The sequence below is a fragment of the Rattus rattus genome, chromosome 2, assembly GCF_011064425.1.
Source record: "Rattus rattus isolate New Zealand chromosome 2, Rrattus_CSIRO_v1, whole genome shotgun sequence".
Lineage (NCBI taxonomy): Eukaryota > Metazoa > Chordata > Mammalia > Rodentia > Muridae > Rattus > Rattus rattus.
In genome coordinates this window covers 216682538-216699221 of record NC_046155.1, presented here as the reverse complement: position 1 = coordinate 216699221, position 16684 = coordinate 216682538, and the positions used below count along the sequence as shown (strand labels likewise).

General features: G+C 43.8%; 1 protein-coding gene across 1 annotated transcript in view; it reads right to left on the bottom strand.

The window, feature by feature from the left end:
* Positions 1-15696, bottom strand: part of Pex7 (peroxisomal biogenesis factor 7) — a 58507-nt gene extending 42811 nt beyond the window's left edge. Inside the window, exons 1-3 of the mRNA XM_032894936.1 lie at positions 15483-15696; positions 13791-13848; positions 12155-12305 (exon numbers count right to left, since the gene is read on the bottom strand). Of these exons, the coding sequence (XP_032750827.1) occupies positions 12155-12305; positions 13791-13848; positions 15483-15597 (324 nt within the window). The 5' untranslated portion in view covers positions 15598-15696. The remainder of the gene's footprint in view (positions 1-12154; positions 12306-13790; positions 13849-15482) is intronic.
* Between the last annotated feature and the right edge of the window lie 988 nt (positions 15697-16684).

Sequence of the window (16684 nt, the reverse complement as noted above, 5' to 3'; positions counted from 1 at the left end):
ATTAAAACTCTTCTATATCGCAAACAAAAACAAACAAACAAACAAAAAAAAAAAAAAACAAAAAACTCTTCTATAAGAGTTGCCTAGGTCGTGGTGTCTTTTCACAGCAATGGAACAGTGACTAAGACAGACACGGAATCCAAAACGTCAAACTTAGAACAGTGGTGACCACAGACTGAGAGGGTGGAGGCAGAAGTGACTTTGGCCAAGTGGTACAAACTAGTTATAAAATCAATACATTCTAGAGATATGAGGTTAATAATCACATATGCTGGAAAGATGCTAAGGATGTTGATCTTAAATGTGCTCTAACTAAATATGTCGGCACCTATATTAAGTGATGATAGAGTTAATCGACTTTATTGTGGGATCACAACTAAGGGCATACTCAGTGGACTGTGGTAAAACCCACAAATACTGTTTACCTGTTAAATATAATTTTTTATTTTTTATCTATACTTTAATGAAATTGGTGGGTGTAAATTATTTAAAGTTCCAGAAACAGGTAAATAAATCAAATAGTTTATATTTTGTACATCAAGGATGTTTTTACATTTTTATTTCTTTTTTTTTTTCTGGGGGTGGTTCTTTTTTTCGGAGCTGGGGACTGAACCCAGGGCCTTGCGCTTCCTAGGCAAGCGCTCTACCACTGAGCTAAATCCCCAACCCCTACATTTTTATTTCTTAAAATGCTGACTATGCTCAGTGTGGTGCCACACGTTTATATCCAGCACTTGGGAGACAGAAACAGGAAGCCAACTTGGCTAATAAAATAACTTCAAGGTCAGCCAAGGTTACATACGAGACTACATCTCAAATTCCCAACGAACACACTGCACTAAAAGAATATCCCCAGTACCTCAGGCTCCGCCCCAAGCCTGCCCTCCCACTGCCCACGTTCTAACGAGGAGAGGAGAAAACAAACCAACGACCAGGAAAGTGAGGTAGACAGCGCTTGACACCAGATTGTCCTCTGGCTCTAAATGCATGTGCACTCAGTCCGACATGAGCTCACACACACACGCACACACACATATGCAAAAAGTTAAACTGAGTTAACTTAAAACAGATGTAAGTGTGAAAGGATTGCTATGATGGGAGATCAAGTTCCTGCAGGGCTTGAGGCTGGCCAAAACGTGAGTAGGCTTAAGAAGCAGACGTGAGAAACACAAACAAGGCTGGGTGTGGTAGCACACGCCTGTGAACCCAGTACTCAAAGAGTCTGAGGCAGATGTAGTAGCCTGAGGTGCGTAGTAAGAATCTCAAAGGGAGAAAAAAATATAAAAGGAAGATTCAGTACCCAGGGATCAGGGCTGGGGAACACTGAAAGATTCCAGGCAACTGTGGGTGAAGGCAGCATTTAAAACAGGGAAGACGAGGAAGGAAGATACCATGACACATGACACACTCTGAGTAGCTAGGACAAATGGGCAATTACCTCAAGCTCTAAAAACAGCTGGCAGCCTGCGAGATACTTGGGGACAGAGGTGAAAAGGACACCTGGGCTCCATGGAGCCAGCCCCAAGTCAATTCATTCCGCTGTCAATAGACACAAACTAGACACTTAGTATCAGTAGCAAGGGCATGAGGGTGGGATGCTGGGGAGGGCAGGCAAGAGCAGCCCTGTGGGCCTTACCCCTTAGTGGGAGAAGGACTATACAAAGGTAAACATAAAAACTATGAGGAAAAGAAAAGCAGAGTAACAACAAGGGCAGCCAGTTACTCCTCAATACAATTCAGGGGGAAACACGCCTGTGAGACCTGAGCATTTTAAAAAAGCCTTTGGGGAGAGAGAGAGAGCAAGGAAAGACTTGAAGCAAGAGACAAGCTTGGCCCCCACCCAGGAACACCAAGAGCCATGGGTTAAGAGAAGAAACATCTTAACAGGTGACGTCTAAAGTTTGCTGTGACTCCTCTCAGATTACTGCCATCAACCATTAGCTAACTTAGAGTAGAGCGACTCTCTGACCACCCTCCCATCTGCCCCTGCCTGTTTTTATGCAATGTGGCCTTTATCCAGCTTGAACCAAAGCATTTTTGTAAGTACAGAATAATGTCACTGCCCTGGTCGAAGTCTTTCGGCGTCATGTGGCTCCTGCAGCTTTCCGGCTTCATTCAGCGCTACGTGAGATTCATCCATGACGACTTGTATTGCCCAAAGGTCAAAATCATGCAAAACTATGCATGCCTTTGGGGCGCATGCATATGGAGGCACAGAAAGTGCAAACAGAAAGCTGAAGAGAGCAGTTGCTTCTAGCGAGATGGAAGAATTATAACGAGGTAATCGGGGACTCCAGAGCATAAGTAGGGTTTTATTTCTTAAGCTACATGGTGAATATTCAAGTGTCCAATGTACCATTTTTACATCTTACATATATGTGTATAAAATATTTCCTAACAGTACAAGTCAGCAACGCCTTCCCACAGACCCCCACTCAATACCCAGATGCTGGCTGTGCAAGCCCATGCTTCCTTCCATGTCAGCGAGCACACTGCCTCGGTCTACATTCACACTCTCCCTCAGAACCACGAATGTTTCCCTGTCCTGGCCCAGGCAAGAGGCTCCTCACTTGTAGCACTGTGTCCACTCTCAGCCCTTGCCACAGCCTCTCTCCATGGAACAATCGAGAACCCAGAACACCCTACAGATCTGCTCACTTTCCTAGCTGGGCCAAGCATAGTCTCTCACTCTTAGCAGAGGTAAGGGAAGCTTTGGAAATGCATAACAAACTAGACTGGAAACACATCTTGGTCTCATGCTGATCATTTCTCCTGTTTGCAGTGCCCCTCCATGACCACTGGAAGAATGGACATTGCAAACTGTCAAACTGAATACAAAGAGACAACGTGCAGCACCAGCCTCATTTCAAAAGCAGGGTGCCTAGATGGAATTACTCTTGGCACTGAATAAAATCAACTGGAAAAACAGGAGAAGAAAGTAAACACTGGCAGTATTTGGGCCACTGTAGCAAAGCCGTACTTCATCAGAATGGTTTGAGAGGACACATTCTATAACAGAAACCAACTCCCGCAGAGCTTCTGTTAATCTGCCCTAAGGTAGTGCCCTTTTGTAAAGTGATCTACTTAATTAAAAATAGTCAAATGGAGACTTGCTTAGAATTTTCACTTAACCTGCATGAATGCAAAAGAAAGAACAGTGATTTTTAATCTCGGTGACTAAAAAGGGTTATTTCTTTTACTGTAGAAAACTTGTAAGTCTTTTTCTCCATGGAGATTTGAAGGTGTCCATGAAGACAGAGTATCCCACATGGCTGCCATTTTGTCCATCACTCTGTTCCCCTTGTTTCACTGTTCCCTGTCACTAGCTGTTGACTGCAACGGCTACTATCAGATTATTCCCCTTCCTCTAGCAGACAAGGACCTTCTTTTATCATTAGCACAGATCATATCCATCCCTTGAATATTAAGAATGGCTTCCCTCAAGGTATCTAGTAATATATATTTGTCTGATTGTCACAAAACTGTCATTTACAGCTACAGTCATGTCTGTTGAATCCCTTCTAGGCTGACATGCCCCTTCTCCACCTTCCAGTGACACCTAACTGCTGAAGGAATGGTGTTGTTCACCCTGCACGATGCCCTACATGCTGGATGTGACCATCTCTTCATGGCAGTCCTTCATGCATCCCATTTCATCGAAACTGAAGTCAGATCTGGAGGCTTAACCTGATTCAGCTCAATTGTTTTAGCTTCCTATTCATCACAGGCCACTACAGGCCAATCCGCTGTTACTCCTTCTGTATACGTTTTACAGGATTCTACTACAAGGGATTTTCTAATCAACCTTCTGTTGCTCCACAAAGAAGTCATACAGAGAAGTCAATGCATGCCATGGTTCCTCATTGTCAGAAAGAAAAAAAAAAAAGGAGCTGGCCATACTACTGATCTTCCACCGTGGTAACTTTCTTCAGGTTATCACAACTTCATGTGCAGAAAGTAAAGAGTTGACTGCATGGGTGTGCGCACGGACACAGTGCTTGATTCCGTCTTTCTGATGCTCAGTGTGCTGTCTTTGGTCCCTGAGAGTCCCTTCGCGTCGTCTCTTCTCAGCTTTGGACATGGCTCCAAAATCATCCTGCCTTCAGACACAAGACGATGTCTTAGACTCATCTTGTCTGCGTCCTCTCCGGTCCTAGAGCCCACTTCTCCATAGCCCACTGGATGTGTCACAAGACTGTTTAGAGGCTGTACTATAGGCACTGAGGATGTCACTGCAGATGAGTGAATGCTTCTCTTTACAGGACAAAGACCTCGGAAATAGGCACTTTTAACAGAGGAAAGATAAGCCTTACGGTTAGATGAATAGTTCATACCCGATTTTAAGATAAATGTTCTACATATCTTCTTTATTCCAAAACCCTTTTCTCTTACAATAAAACGTCTGGTTTCAAGGCCTGACTGTAGTTAGGCATCATCTTCCTACACATAGATGAGACTTTCAGAATAACAACACTGGCTTTTCTGAGTGCAGTGAAATCTCTATTATCTCGCACTCATGAGATAGACCACATCACAGATGGTAAGCACAGTACTACCTTTTAAAGTCACTTGAATTAATGATTTCAACACCTGGTAGTGGAGTCATCTACCAGGCCGTAGATCATTTCTTTGGTATGTCTTTTTTTGTCCTGCTTTAAACTGTGATTTCTAATTTTGTAAAATGTTTCACTGGTGCTAGGTCAAAACTATAATAGGACTTATATCCAAAGAAATCTTACTTCCATTTTTGGGTCAGGGCTCTTTCTCTCCCACTCGTTTTACATGCAACTAATATTGTTAGTTTTAAACTGCATTGCTATTTCTTGTTTTTGTTGTTATTATATTTATAACAAATGTAAATAAATTATATGACTGCACACATTATACTATAGGCCTCTTATCTAAAGGTTAAGTTTTATACACTTTAAAATAATTCTCCCATGAGATAGACTTTATATGAGCTTATAACAAAACTGAAAATAATTTCCAGTTTCATATATAAAATTATAAAGTATGATTAAATAAAGTCAGCCTTGGTCACACATTCTTATAATCACAATACTTGAAAGGCTGAGGTAGGATTATGAGTTTGAAGCTATTCTTCGCCACATAGTAACTTCAAGACCAGCCTAGGCTATACAGCCACCAAAGCAAAGACTGTCTTAAAATAATAATAATAGCTTGCCTAGCAAGCACAAGGCCCTGGGTTCGGTCCCCAGCTCCGAAAAAAAAAGAAAAAATAATAATAATAATTGTAATTCTTATCTATGGTTGGTTCCCTTGCTGGCTTGCTCTGAAGACAGCCATAGTATTGATACCCACACTGAGCACATGGGAAAGATGACAGATCTGTAGCAATAATTATGCATGAAAATCTTTCTCTACTCAAACACTGCATTACAGTTTCTGTGTATCTAAAACCACCATTTTGTCTTCTTTAAATTTTCAAAGGAAGTTTAGAGTTTGGACATGAATAACAATGATGCAAGGTAAAGTTATTGTTCTGGTTTCATCTCTGTTGCTGACAAAAAGCAACAGAAACGAGTCTGTCGTCCTACAGTCCAGGGTGCAGTCGGCATCTCAGGGCAGTCAAGGCCTGAGCTCCCGCAGCTTCTCACTTCACAGTCACAGCCAGGAGCAAAGAGAAAATGCTGCATGATGCGGGCCTGTGGCTCGGCTCCCTGACCTCACTCAGGACCCCTTGCCTGTGGAACAGCACGGCCCACAGGGGTTAAATTCTCTATAATCCTCAACAGCCTACCTGATTTACATAACTCCTCATGAAGAGGGTGATTCTGGGTTGTGTCAAGTTGATAGTTAAAACTAACAACACGGCCATTAGAGATTCTTTAAATTTACACAGTGAACTACTGGGGATTAGCATACGAGTCTCATACATGCCTGGTGCATAGTACGTGCTACCAGCATGGGCATGTCTAGTGCTCTTAATACAAGTACAGGTTTTAAAATGCCTCATGGTGCTCCTTTAACAGTGGGGGTAGACAATACAACCTACAGGAAATAAAATTCGAACAAAGAAAACTAAGTAGCACATCTCTAACTAGAAGATAGTTTTTCTACACAGTCACAGAGTTTTAAACCACCATATACCTGCAGTATCTACTCTAAAATAAATGGCTGCTTGTGACGAAATATGCAAAGGGAGATAGATATATTGTGTATAATTATTACAACCCTTTAAAAGGAAATAAGAGAGGCTGGAGTACAGCTCAGCAGTAGAGTGTTTCTCTAACATGCACAGGGCACTGGTCTAACACCAGCATCACCAAAAATGGGAAAAAGGAAAGAAAGAAAAAAAATCCCTTTTGTGGAGAAATCTTTCATGGTACTTTAAGTGGAAATGTATATCTAAAGGGACCATACTAAATACTCGATCATCATTCTACATTAATATTTTATTGGTGTTTATCAATACAGATGTGTCAGCCTCTCTCCTTATCAAAGAGTACATTATTAATTCACATTTTAAAGTGAAGACATAAATCACTCAGCACGTTATTACTATGAAATAAGTGGATACAGTTTCTCTGTGGCAGAATATGAACAATGGCATGCTCTGCTCAAAGCTTAGTTTTGGTTTTTTTGGTTTTTTTTTTTTTTTTTTTTGAGCTGGGGGACGGAACCCAGGGCCTTGCGCTCCTAGGCAAGCGCTCTACCACTGAGCTAAATCCCAACCCCAAAGCTTAGTTTCTATAAGCACTTGAAACTACTCGTCTTGTAAAAAAAAAAGAACACTCAGAGCTAGGGGTGTAGCTCAATTGGTCGATTGTCTCTGACCAGTATGCACCAGCTCTGGGACCATTCCAGCACCACATATACTGGGCACGCCCAGACAGACCTGCAGCCCTAGCATTCAGGAGTTACAGCCATTAGATGAGACGTTCAAGACCATCCTTGGCTACATTAGGGACTGGAAGTGAGCCAGGACCAAAAACTGTCAGAAAGAAAAGAGCGAGGAAACCAAGTGGGAAAGACTGATTCTGCAAATCAAGAAACCTTGCTCTTCAGTGAGGAGAACAAATGTGTAGTGTCTCACGAGCATCCTAGCAAACTGAAAACAACGGGAGTGGAATGGACACAGCTGACTCTGCTTCGCCCTCAACAGCACAGCGCTGCTCTAGGTCCTGAAGCAGAGGACACCAAGTTCCCAGTCCGCCCTCCCTGCCTTTCTGTCTGTTTTCTTGTGTTGTTATAGTTGTTGTTGTTGTTGTCATCGTCGTTGGTGTCGTCGACATTGTCACTGTCCTCCTTGCTGAACTCTGCAGTCTTTCCTACTCTTCTGCCCTGTTATACTTGGCACTGTCTAAGGCTACGTCACTTCAAGGGGCTTAAAAGAAGCAATGGCCTCTGCAGACACTAATTACACAGTACAGAGAAGAATCTGACTCCTGCTCTGATGGTAAGTTGGCGGCAAGCACCTGTACCCACGAGTCACCTCACCCACCACCCCCTGATGCTAAGTTGTTTTCTTTTTTCTTTGATGCCACAAAGGCCTTCAATCCCAAAGCCTAATACTGATCTAAGTCTTGGATTTCTCCTTCTGCTCCACCTGAAAGTTGACTGCTGGATATACTTCCCCCAGAAGGAACACACCAGAATAAAATGCAAGGTAAGAACAATGGAGGCCAAAGGGGAAATGGGGAAATGGGGATGCATTGAAACCTGTATAAAAACCCCATATGGAAACCCATGACCTGTACGCTAGTTTTTAAAGTTCAGGTTGGAAATAAGAAATCAAGTACCTGGAGAAATTCAGAGTTTTATTTCCTAATCTCACTCTGAAGGTACACACAGCTCATACTCAATGTTAGCCGGAGCTGAAGCACCCTTAAGGATCCTGACCTAAACTATGCCAGTATACTCAACTTAGAAATGAAGAGACTGGGGCTTAGGGAGAAACCAGTCATTTATCCAAAGCTCCTTTGCATACAAGGTATGAACTAGGCCCACGGTTACCTAAAGCCATGCCGTGCATCCCCATGTAAGCCGTGCAGGAGAAGATGGCCCATGGCTTGTCCTTTTCCTTTGTATTGTGCTTTCCTGAACACATAGAACTGTCTGTGCTTACCCAGTTACAAATGTATTCAACAAATATGCATTAGTTCCTGACCTGAAATTATCCTGTTTCCCCAGTACTTGGAATGCGCAATGGACCCCCATCTCCTTGTCCCTCGATACTCTAAACTCCTGTGCTGAAATCACACCCACCAATCTGATGGGAAGGAGTGGGTCCTTGAGAAGGCGACTAGCTAAGAAAGGTGGAGTTCTCATGAATGGGGTGGGTGTCCTCATAAAAGGAATCCCTCCAGGCACGGTGGCTCATGACTGTAATACTTGAGAAACAGTCAGGAAGATTGCCAGCCTCATGCCTCATGGTGAGTTTCAAGCCAGCCTGGTCTACAAAGCTACAGAACAGATTACGTCAGACAATCAAACCACACTAGGGATTCTTTGTCTTCTTTCCATCCTGTGATGATACAACAGGATCACAGTCTACAGACAGAGGACAGAGGGACCTGACCCTGGGGCACTCTGACATCCTGTGATGATACAACAGGATCACAGTCTACAGCCAGAGGACCGAGGGACCTGACCCTGGGGCACTCTGACCTTGGACTTCAGCTTCTAGAACTTGGACACACCTCAGTTATCGATGAGCTGCTCAACCTGTATGCTTTGTAGGCACCCCCTGAGCGTTCTTGGGTTACCACATATTCTTGGACTAATCACAGAATAGCAGCCCGCACTAAGAAGTCAGGATCAATACATGAGGATGCACAGAAACAAACATGTAAAAGGCGGTTACTTCCCACGAACAAGCTTATCAGTAAGACAACAGCAACAACAAGAGCAATCAAGCAAGAAATCTGTTAGAGTCACTCTTAGCTAACTGCCAAAGCATCCTCACACAGATGTTTACCAAAAGTTACCTTTGGGGAGTCTAGAGAGAGGCTCAGCGAGTAAGACTGCTTTCTGCACAAGCACGAAAATACCAGTTCTGAAGGCCAGTATCCACAGGAAGAGGCCAGGTATTACTGCACATCTATAACACTGATGGTGTCCAGAACAGAGGCAGGAGGATCACAGGAGCTTCCTGGCTGCTGGGCTAGCTCTGAGTTCAGTGAGACAATTCATCTCAAAGAAATAAGGGGAGCCTGACAGAAAAGGACAAGCTGCGTCCCCTTTGGCCTCTGAACACACACTCAAGCGCACAACATACACACTGCCCCATACACACTCGAAAACATAGGTGCACATGTATAACACATGCATGACCCTCCACAAATACAATCCAAATAAAACAATATTAAAAATTTGTGTTTGAGAAATCAACAATCTAGAATAGTACAAAATGTCTTCAACACAGCCCATCCTCAAAGCTTCAGAGAATGATGTGTGAACAAGAGTTTGTTGCTACAGAAAGCAGACTTGAGCCCAAGAGAAGCCATTTTTCTGACCATGATTAATACAATCTAAAAGTCAAACAAATTAATTCCAGAAATAGAAAAACCCATAAAGATCATCCATCAGGGACAGTCCAAACAGAACTTCCTAGAGAATAGAGAGAGACCACTAGGTATAGGAAAATGGTCTGTGCATTAATTATATGGCTGCTTTAGCACATGTTAAAAACAAACACATATCTACCAATCCGATGGCTCACGACTGTTACAGATAGATAGATATGTGAACCCAACGGCTTGTGACTGTTCTAAACAAATGCATACAGCTGTGAATCCCATGCCCTGTGATTATTACAAATAAATGTGCATGGCTGGGAAGCCAACGGCTCCGGACTATTACTCTAGAACAGATGACGGAGCAGCTCACAGGAAACACTGAAGCCGCCCACTGCTTCCTGTCACCGGTTCTTACCTTAGGATGGGCTCACCATCATCCTCACTTACACAAAGAACCAACGAAAGGCAACACAATTTTAAGAAAAGATTTTGAAAGGAAAGGATAGTTTTAAAGAAAGAAGGTTAAAAAAATTATTTGTAACACAAATTGTGTAAGAAAAAGCAAAAGTAAGTTTTTATATAATGTAATATAAAATACGGCCTGCTAGTTCACACCTGTCATCCTAGCACTTGGGACACTGAAGCAGGAGAGCCACTAGCTCAAGTTCACTTGCAGTTACACTGTGATTCCCCAGGCCAGCCTGGGCTATAAGAGCCCCTACATCATAGGAATTACAACAGTCAGCAAGAATGATGGGCTGCCACATCTGAATTTTGGACTTGCTGCTCTTAAGGAATTCATTCCTTCATTAAACACCCTAAGTTCCTCTTTACCAAAGTTGCCGTTACCCAGTGATTTTTCCCCAAACATGGTAATTTATAACCATATTATATGAGGAGCAGTCCCAACACAAGAAGGTAATTTTATTTTAGAACTAATTATAGAACTACTGAGCTTTTTTTTTTTTAATTTTTATTAGATATATTTCTTTACTTACATTTCAAATGTTATTCCCCTTCCCAGTTTCCTGTCCATAAGCCCCCATCCTTTCCCTTCCCCCTTCCCCATATGGGTATCCCCCCCATACATCCCCCTTGCTGCCCCCCCCATATTCCCCTGCACTGGGGGTCCAACCTTGGCAGGACCAAGGGCTTCCCCTTCCACTGGTGCCCCAACAAGGCTATTCATTGCTACCTATGAGGTTGGAGCCCTGGGTCAGTCCATGTATAGTCTTTTGGTAGTGGTTTAGTCCCTGGAAGCTCTGGTTGGTTGGCATTGTTTTTATGGGGTTGCAATTTTAAAAATAGTTTTAACTATACAATGTTATCTAAGATGCTCACATAACTCAGTTTTTTTTTCCACAAAACAGTAATGATTTAGCACGTAATAAACACTTGTTAAAGCCTAAGGGGAGGCGGGCATGAGGGTAGGTAAGGCTTGAAAGCACATTTGCAAGTCTTCCTTTGATGGCTCTATGCTAAAGTTAAAAACCAAGAGAGAATGTCTTCATCACATTCCTTAGAGCTCAGACACGCATTTTGGTACTTCCAAAGTATAAACCAGTTCCTGTGCCTCATATCTCTCTCTCACACACACACACACACACACTCTCATACGTACACACACGCGCGCGCACTCATACACACACACACTTTTACACACACACTTTTACACACACAAACACACACACACACACACACACACAAACACACACACACACACACCCACACACACACACATACACACACACACACACACACACACACACACACACACACACACTCATATCACACACACACACTCACACACACCCACACACACACACACACACACACACACACACACACACACACACACACACACACACACACACACACACACACACACACTCACACACACTCACGCACACACACCCATACACACACACGCACTCACACACACACACACACACACACACACACACACACACACACAGAGTCCAGGCGACACAAAGCCGTTATATAGATTTAAGTTCAGATTTGCTTTAGGGGACTGAAGCAATGGCTCACCAGGTAAGAGCACAGACTGCTGAACATCCAAGCTCAGTTCCCAGCGCCCACGCCAGGCAGCTTGCAAATGCCTATGACTCTAGATCTCTGGGGAAACCCGGTGCCTCCAGCTTGCATGGGTGTCTGGGCTCACTCTCGTGCATGTGCGCATGCACAGACACATACACCAATGAAAAACAATAAATCTTTATTGTCTCTTAGTGAACCCAGCCTCCTGGCTGGTATTCAATGGTGTTGTTGGAATATATTGAGTCTTACTAAAGCCTAAGAACAATCACGAGAGTCTGCGAACAGCCCGCCCACCCTCTCTTCAGGCAGAGTGTGTGTGTGTGTGTGTGTGTGTGTGTGTGTGTAGGCGTGTTCACGGGGCATAATGAAAGCTGTGGCCCTCTGGAGGAAATGATGCCGCAGTGCCTGCTAGAGGCACTGTTATTGCCTAATGAGAAGCCTGACCTTTTCTTTTCTTGTCTCAGGCTAAGAAGTACTTTATGTTTGAATAACAGAATAATAAGTGACATCTGCCTTGAACGGTGGAGCTTAACCCTGTCCCCTGAAAGCACTTCTCCGTGCTCATCCCAAAGAGATTTCAAGCAGAGAACTTGTCTTGGAGATTCCCATCATACCTCCTGAGTGTGCTCTTTATAGACCTGGAGAGGCCCTGTGGCTTTGGCAGTGTCCCAGAGCTGCAGTGAGCCGTCACCACTACAGGTGACAAGGACGTTTTCATTGTTTTCACTCCAGGTGACGTCGAACAAGCCTTCGTTCCAGTCAAAGCTACACCGGAAAAGAGCATACACGCACAGATCAGAAAACGACGGAACAATCTTAATTTGATAGTTCCCGGGTTTTTCCTTAGTTTTTCACATATTGTAACACACATTACCTCAGACAATCTGCAAAACTGTTGGGCCCTACCTTGGGGTGTTTCCCTTCCCCCTCGCTGAGCCTTTCAGCCTGCTATGGCAAGAAGTTGTTTACACCCTTGGCAGCTCTCGGCCCCTGATTTGGGCCCGGGACTTTCCATGGCACCCTTCCTTCCCACCTAGCCTTCCAGCTTGTTGTTGTTAAGAAGTTGTTTATGCCCCTGATTGTGGCCGGGACTTTCCACAACACAGACTTTTCCTGTTTTCCAGGTTGGGGATTTTCACCTGCCTTGTTGTTTTTCCACGGCTTTTGCCTCTGGTATATAAGGAGATCTCAGTAAAGCCCAGACGGCATTCTTTTAACACGAATGACCCGGGTATGTGTTTCTTCTTAAATCTTGCAGGCCTACGCCCGGTTCTCAGTGCCGTGAGGACGCAGGCATTGACACAAAAACTATAAGAGATAAGTAGAGCAGGAACTCCACAGAAGCCTGGAAGCACTGCCCAGGAAGTGCAGGCAGAGAACTCGAAAGCTAAACTAAAAGGAGGTCTCCAACCACTAATGTGACCACGGTATCACTGAAGGTGTACAAGCAGTCACTGCTGCCCATTGTAATGTGCCTCTCACTCACAGCATGCAGTAGCCGACCTTTCAAAACACGGAGACCAATAATATCAAATACTCCCATAAATCTTTCATCTGAGCTGTATGATACTCATTGCACAAACCTTTCATCTGAGCTGTGAGCGGGTGGTGGCTTTCTAACAGAATCTCTTCTCTCTGTTGATTAATCCCGATAGAAGTGCCATGCGTCCACCAATCAACAGAAACACAGCCAGGCCACGAGATGAGCAGTAGCTCTTGTCTAAGTAAAGCTCAGTTATATTCAGACACAGAAGAGGGGCAGTGTCACAAAGGACGCCAGTGAGCCCACTGTTTTAAGTTTAAAATATACAGTTTGTAAGCGGGCACTAGTAAGCTCGAGAGCGTGGCATAATCACAATTCACAAAAATAATTATGTCACAGTAGGTCAATGCAAAATTTTATTTTACATCATACATTAAAAACCTATTAGTTCCAAATATTCAAACTGTAACTGCCTTAAGACTCTGATTGAGAGGATATGTATGATTAGGAGATGTGGTATTGCTGGAAGTGTGCCATCGGGGGCAGGCTATGGGACTTCAAAACACTTGCCCCATTCCCAGAGTGCATCTCTCTGTCCCCCATCTGTGGCTCAGAACGTGAGTCCTCAGCTGTTCCTGTAGCCAGGACCTTGCTCCGCCATTATGCTCTGACTCTTTAAGACCATAAGCCTAAATTAAACTCTTTCTTTTATAAGTTGCCTTAATCATAGTGTCCTATCACAGCAACAGAAAAGTCAGTCACCTTACCTTCTAAAAATCTGGAGTCCAGATTCATTCTGGTCCAATACCAATAGGGTTCCACAGCCTAGAAGAAAGATACAACGAAACGAAACCCTAAGTCCTGTTGTTGAACCTTCTGGGAGACATCTAGGACGATGTGTTAATTCTGTGGACCAGCTTTAACTACCCCAAACTTCCCGGAAATTAACCATAACTGTATATACTCGAAAGGATTAAAAGTTACATAGTATGCTTCAGTCATTAAACATCCACCTTACCATCTGGCCTGACTGGGACCCTAACCCCAGTCTGGGGAAACGCATCAAAGTAACAACTAAAACCAGGCCAGGCTCGAGGCACAAGGCTCATGCTTACAAACTCCCAAGACTGTGATCCTGCCTGATTCATGTAAAACACATTGATTACAGCATTTTAAGACAAAGTATGTGTGGAAATACCATATACTCTTCAGTCAGGTGTTGGAGACAGTACTCATTTCAGTTAATTACTGCTGGCAAGCAATTATTTTTGCTGAAAGACTACTGTCTTTTTCTCTCCCCCTATCCCATACTCTATCAACATCTGATCCAAGTGAATCTGTGCTTGAACTTGACAAGGTAAGGTGACTATAAGCTCACACTCACACTCAACTGTCACTAGAGTCTGAACAGAACTATACTTTGAGTTTCTGTGATCAGTGAGGTGTGTTAAGTGGTAAAGATCTTCCACTTAAACATAACTGATGAAAAAGAAAATCAGCTCTGGGGCCAGAGAAATGGCAGATCCCTCACAAGTGGAGAAGACCTAGCTTCTAGTCCCAGCAGCCACTTGATGGCTGACAACCATCAGTAATGGATCCAACACCCTCTTTAAACATCCTCTACTGACCTTAGCAGGTACCAGGTATGCCATGGTTCACAGACATACATATAAGCAAAAAACCCTCAGACACAGACACACACACTATAGAAAACAATTCCTAAATATTTCAACTTTATAAGAAACCTTGGGGCTGGGGATTTAGCTCAGCGGTAGAGCGCTTTACCTAGGAAGCGCAAGGCCCTGTTCGGGTCCCCAGCTCGGAAAAAAAAAAAAAAAAAAGAACCAAAAAAAAAAAAAAAAAGAAAGAAACCTTTATAAAAGACGTAAGTCTTCCTCCTAACTAGTAATCAAGAACTGAAAATCCAACCATGCAAGCACTAAGCACTCATGGTCAAAACTATAAGGAAATAAGTTATTTTTCAGAAATCATATTTTTTTTTCCTGCAGTGAACAAATACTACAGTTCGCTGACATTATGCAATGGCTCGCCACACACTTCTGCGCGTAAACAAGAGATGGGGTATAAGTTAAAATAAATGGCTTGAACACATAGACATCTCTGCGCATTTATCCATTTTCAATGAGACAACAAAAAGCACAGAATTTTCTATTATTTCTTTTTTCTTTTTCAAGAAAGGGCCCGCGTCTACGTTTCAGTTAAGGATGGCTTTGAACTTGTGATCTGTTGGCTCCATCTTGCATGTGCTGAGAAGTGCATCCTTCTTACAGAAGGGAAAGGATAAGCTGCAGACTTCCCATGGGCTCCAAAGCCCAACTATGCAGAAAGGGGGACCTAGGAGGGAGGGCCGAGCTCTGTCTCCCCCTGGCGGTGGCGAGCGGCAACACGCGCTCAGCAGCGCGTCCTATGCCCGCCCCGGAGGCGCGGCCCGCGCTCACCCACGATGCCGTAATGCTGCGCAGCGGCACAGGCCAGGCGGCCGGGCAGGTACGGAGAGAACTCGACGGCATAGCCGTGGCGACCCGGCACCCGCAGCGTCCGCGCCGCGCTCATCCCGCCCGCCCGTCGCCACTGGGCCTCCCCGCCCCGGCGCGGAAACAGTCTCGAGGAAGAAGTGCACCGCCGAGGTTCCCTGAGAGAACTTAGGGAAGGCCGGGCGGAAGTGACGACGCCGACCCGCGGAATCCTAGATTTTGATTGGTCCACATAGAAAGGAAGATGACGCCGCGAAGACCATTTTTCTTTTGGGCAAAAAACCCGGCGATTTGCAACTGGTCTTCCAGAGATTATTCTAGACTCAAGAGAAAAAATAGCAGTTAGGGGTCACTTCTGAGAGTTGTCCACGTTTCGTGGCAGCCTCCATAGCGGGGCACCTTGTGTTTTTAATTGCTTGACCTTTCAACAATTTGCGTTCTGGCATTTTCCTGATGATTACGAAATAAAAGCCACAACAAACTCAGAAAGCAGTCAGTGAGTCCAGAGGCAACGAATGGAGTGCTGTGTTGCCCCAAGGTAATTTGAATCAGACAACAATGAAGTTAAAAGATAGGACTATTATCTTGTGCAATTAGCTGTCTATAGGTGTTAAATAGTTAGTTGCTCTGTGAAGATATATTCCGGTAATTAAGGAAAAGTCAGGCTCATTAATTCGTTCAAACAGTTGCCAAGCATATGCAGTGAGGTAGATGATTGTGCAGTTTGCCAAACCAAACAATGACTAGTGAAAGAGATTGTTATTAATCATTAAACCTCATATACCAAGCATGGCACTAGACTTTTGCATTCAAAAGCCCCACTGGGGAACATGGTTGAGCTCAAGCGATTGCAAGTCATGAAAGCTGTTAAGTGTAACCAAAATGCTATTGATGCTATGATAAATATGCATGGTGTCTTTAAGGGTGGAGTGGTAGGGAAAGCTTTAGAAAGGAGATAATCTAGGGTGAATTCATACAAATGGATGTTCTTTAAATAAAAGTTGGAAGCCATTGTGGGATCAGGTGGTGAAGAACCCAGGAAAGCTAAAACCATAAGGGATGGTAGTCACCAGAATTCAGTCTAGCCTGATAGGAAAGAGCATTTTGGGTAGATTTCACCTGATTAGAGGAAGTCAAATGCTCCAACATGAAGTCTTGTATTGTAC